Genomic DNA, 3,386 nt, shown 5'->3' with positions numbered 1-3,386 from the left:
TAATTTAAATATATATTTAAAAATTAAATTATTCAAAATTCAAAATTTTAATTTTAAAATTCTAAAATAAACCTTAAACCATCTAATTATTAAGTAAATCCGTACAAAACACTCAAAGAGAGAAGTCACGTTTGCCCCCACATCGAAAATCGAAAATCCAGAGGCGCACATCGAAAACTCAGAGGGCGCACATCAGTTATCCTCCGCCGTCGTTCATCCGCGCCACCTTCCTCTTCCGCGCTCATTCTCGACGCTGCCTTCCTCCTTCTCGACGCTCATTCACAACGCCGCATTTTCTGTCGTCAACACTCATGTTCGTCGCCGCCTTCCTCCTCCTCGTCACCATTCGTCCGCATTAACGTCGCCATTCGTCCATGCCAAAAATTTACCTAAGGTTTGGATGGATATCTGACACCATTACTTTTTTTATTATTCTGTATAAATTTTTTTTTTTTTTTGAAATAAAAAATCGAATAAAATGGCCTAAAGAGATTTTCATATATATTGCAATGTTAAATTATTTTTGCATGTGCAATTTCTGTATTTTGAAAGTGTTTTAAAAATATTTTCTGTATAATTTCATAATTTTAGATGTGTTACAATTGTTTTTTAATGTTTAAATTTAAATTTTAGATTTATGATTTTGGATGTGTTTCAAAAATATTTTCTGTATAACTTCATAACTTTAGACGTGTTACAATTGTTTTTAATGTTTAAATTTAAATTTTAGATTTATGATTTTAGATATGTTTCAAAAATATTTTTTGTATATCTTAATAATTTTAGATGTGTTACAATTGAAAAAGAAACTTCAATTAAAAATATTTTAGTTTGTGTATATAATTATATTTGATCATTCATTACTGAAAGTCGTAAAATAGATCCTGCATTTTATCCAAGGTACAATAAATAAGGGATTAATTTTGAATTCTTTTTTTGTTTCTGCAGAAGAAAGAAGAAAACTGTGTTACAGAGAGAAGGAACGTAAAAGAAAAAAATAATAACTAATTATGAAGTGAGTAGGAAGTTAGAGAAATTATAAGATTTAAATTTTAAATTCTTAATTATAAATGTGTATCCTAAAAAATAGAAATATGTTTTAATTAAAAAATAATTAAATAATATTAAAGGCTGACCAAAAGTTGAATTTTGTTGTACAAGTAGTATTTTCCAAAACCTAAATAAAAGAAATTAAAGTTGCTGATATTCACTCAAAATGAATAAATAAAAGAGCATGTGGCAAATACTAAGGATGCATGCATGGTCACGTTAGCTATAGCAGCGGGCATATTCCAAAACCGCTTAATAACTACCCACTATGCGTAACTAACTAAATACACTCGCTCTAATCACTATCATGTTCTTGTGCTTATATATACAGATCCTGCACTTTGCATTGCTTTACCAATTACCACCACTTTTTGCTTCTTCAATATCCATTCTTACTTGATTATATCCATTGAAATACAGACCGGTCATGGAGCAAGATTATGGACGTTACTTGCTTATACTTCTTGGATTATTGTTCGTTTCCTCGTAGATCCTTTTTCATTGCAACTAGTTTTTATTTGTTCCGAATTCATCTCCATCTCTTTATTATCGCGGTTCGATCCTTTTATTTGCCTAATTGTAGATTCCAGATCGCTCATTCATGTCTAAGTGTTTGTCTCTGGTTCTTAGTTGAAAAATTTTAATTTCAACGCAATTCTTTCCTCATTATTCTCTGATTTCTTACACTTTACATGTCACTTTTATTGTGTCATTTGCATTCGGATTTTTCAAGAATTCTAGCTCTGACAAAAATGAACCAAATTTTGATACGTACTTTAATAATAGGGTTTTCAAATACTAAGCCCTTGCATGTACCTTTATAAATTATGATTTTAGCTACCTTATCTGCATGGTAAATCTAGTTATATTGAATTATGAGAATCCATATCCTTATCATGCATTTCTCAGCGAATTTCGTTTTAATGCAGCCGTTTTCTTTGTTTGCTTTTGCAGCTAGTAATTTGATTCTGTTAGATTAAGAATATAACATGAGCACCACAGTTGAGGGTGTAGTTCAGCCTGGTGCTCTTATAATAATTCTCCCTCTGCAGCTGGAAGTAGCAAGGCCAGAGGTTCAAAGGAATTCGCTGCCAGCTGAGAATCTCAATGAGGAAGAGTGGGTAACTGTTTATGGGTAATGTCCTAACCTACTTCAGCATTTAAGTCTTGACTATTGATTGTAGTACTGCATTGAGTTATTAACCTTAATCCTGTTCCACTATATATAATTTTGATTGTAATTATGCACCTTAAGCTATTGCCATGTATATAAAGAAAGCGTGAATAAAATAACATAAATTTTACTTTATAATTATCAAAAGAAATTGCTTCAAAGTTCAACCACTTGAGAGCAATCATGCTTCCTATGGCACACAAAAAGCTTACACTGAGTGGATGTGCAGCTATTTCTGTGCAAGAAATATACCTTCCACACAAATGACCATGTTTTCAGTGTAAAAAACCAATATGCTCTTGCACCTTTCAACAAGGCCTGTCAAATTTGCAACTATGTTTCAAATGTCCTTTTAACAAGTTCCTCCCGCAGATTTTCTCCAGGTGATACTAATTTGGTTTTAAGGGAGTTTGAAAAATGTGGTGAAATTTTGAAACATGTTCCTGGTCCTAGAGATGCTAATTGGATGCATATTTTATATCAGGTTTGCAATCTTTCCCTTGCTTGAACATATTGATTAAATAGAAATAGTTGTGCATCAATCAATCAAAACTATGCATACATACTGTTTTGATGATATTATCAAATGCATATGCAGAATCGTTCTGATGCACAGAAAGCCCTTAACAAGAATGGAATGCAGCTCAATGGAGTCCTAATAGTTGGTGTGAAACCCTTGGATCCCATGCAACGTCAAGCATTGGATGAACGTCTTAACCATCAGGTATTTATGCCCTTTCCTCTATCCTCTGCTAGAAATTCAGAATCAAGTATGCTGAAATCTCCCTCTCGACCCTACCATTTGCAGAATGACAACTCAACTTCTCATCAAACTGGAGGAGCCATTGTTTCTCCAACAAAATTAAGGGTGCACAGGATGATGGATTGGATATTTGGAGTCTAGATGAGCTATAATGGTGGATCAGATTATATCATTCTGTTTTGTTTTAAATGACGAGTGGCTGTTTCAGCTATTCAAATGCTGTTAAAAAGTTTGGCATGCCTTCTGGATTTGAGTTGGAATGTTTATTCTTTGGATGCTAGTGGTTGGATTTTATTTCTTCATAATGTTTCATTCTTATTGGATAACTATAGGCCAGAGTCTTTGTAGCTATGTTTTTGGAACATCATATATAGTTATATATTTTTATATATTTAACTT

The 3,386-nt window shown here is 32.5% G+C and overlaps 1 protein-coding gene across 1 annotated transcript; it reads left to right on the top strand.

The window, feature by feature from the left end:
- LOC107610302 (nuclear pore complex protein NUP35) lies at positions 2,040-3,316 on the top strand. Its single transcript, XM_016312368.2, has 4 exons — positions 2,040-2,185; positions 2,597-2,708; positions 2,823-2,948; positions 3,033-3,316. Exons 1-4 carry the CDS (start codon positions 2,040-2,042, stop codon positions 3,126-3,128), a joined length of 480 nt encoding a protein of 159 aa, XP_016167854.1. The 3' UTR covers positions 3,129-3,316.

Source organism: Arachis ipaensis, chromosome B08, assembly GCF_000816755.2.
Source record: "Arachis ipaensis cultivar K30076 chromosome B08, Araip1.1, whole genome shotgun sequence".
Lineage (NCBI taxonomy): Eukaryota > Viridiplantae > Streptophyta > Magnoliopsida > Fabales > Fabaceae > Arachis > Arachis ipaensis.
This window is presented reverse-complemented; position numbering and strand designations above follow the sequence as displayed.

Coding starts and splice junctions, on each gene's coding strand:
- LOC107610302 (XM_016312368.2), top strand. CDS start 2,040: ATGAGCACCACAGTTGAGGGTGTAGTTCAGCCTGGTGCTCTTATAATA. Junction 2,186..2,596: donor GAGTGGGTAACTGTTTATGG/GTAATGTCCTAA, acceptor TTCCTCCCGCAG/ATTTTCTCCAGGTGATACTA. Junction 2,949..3,032: donor ATGAACGTCTTAACCATCAG/GTATTTATGCCC, acceptor TACCATTTGCAG/AATGACAACTCAACTTCTCA.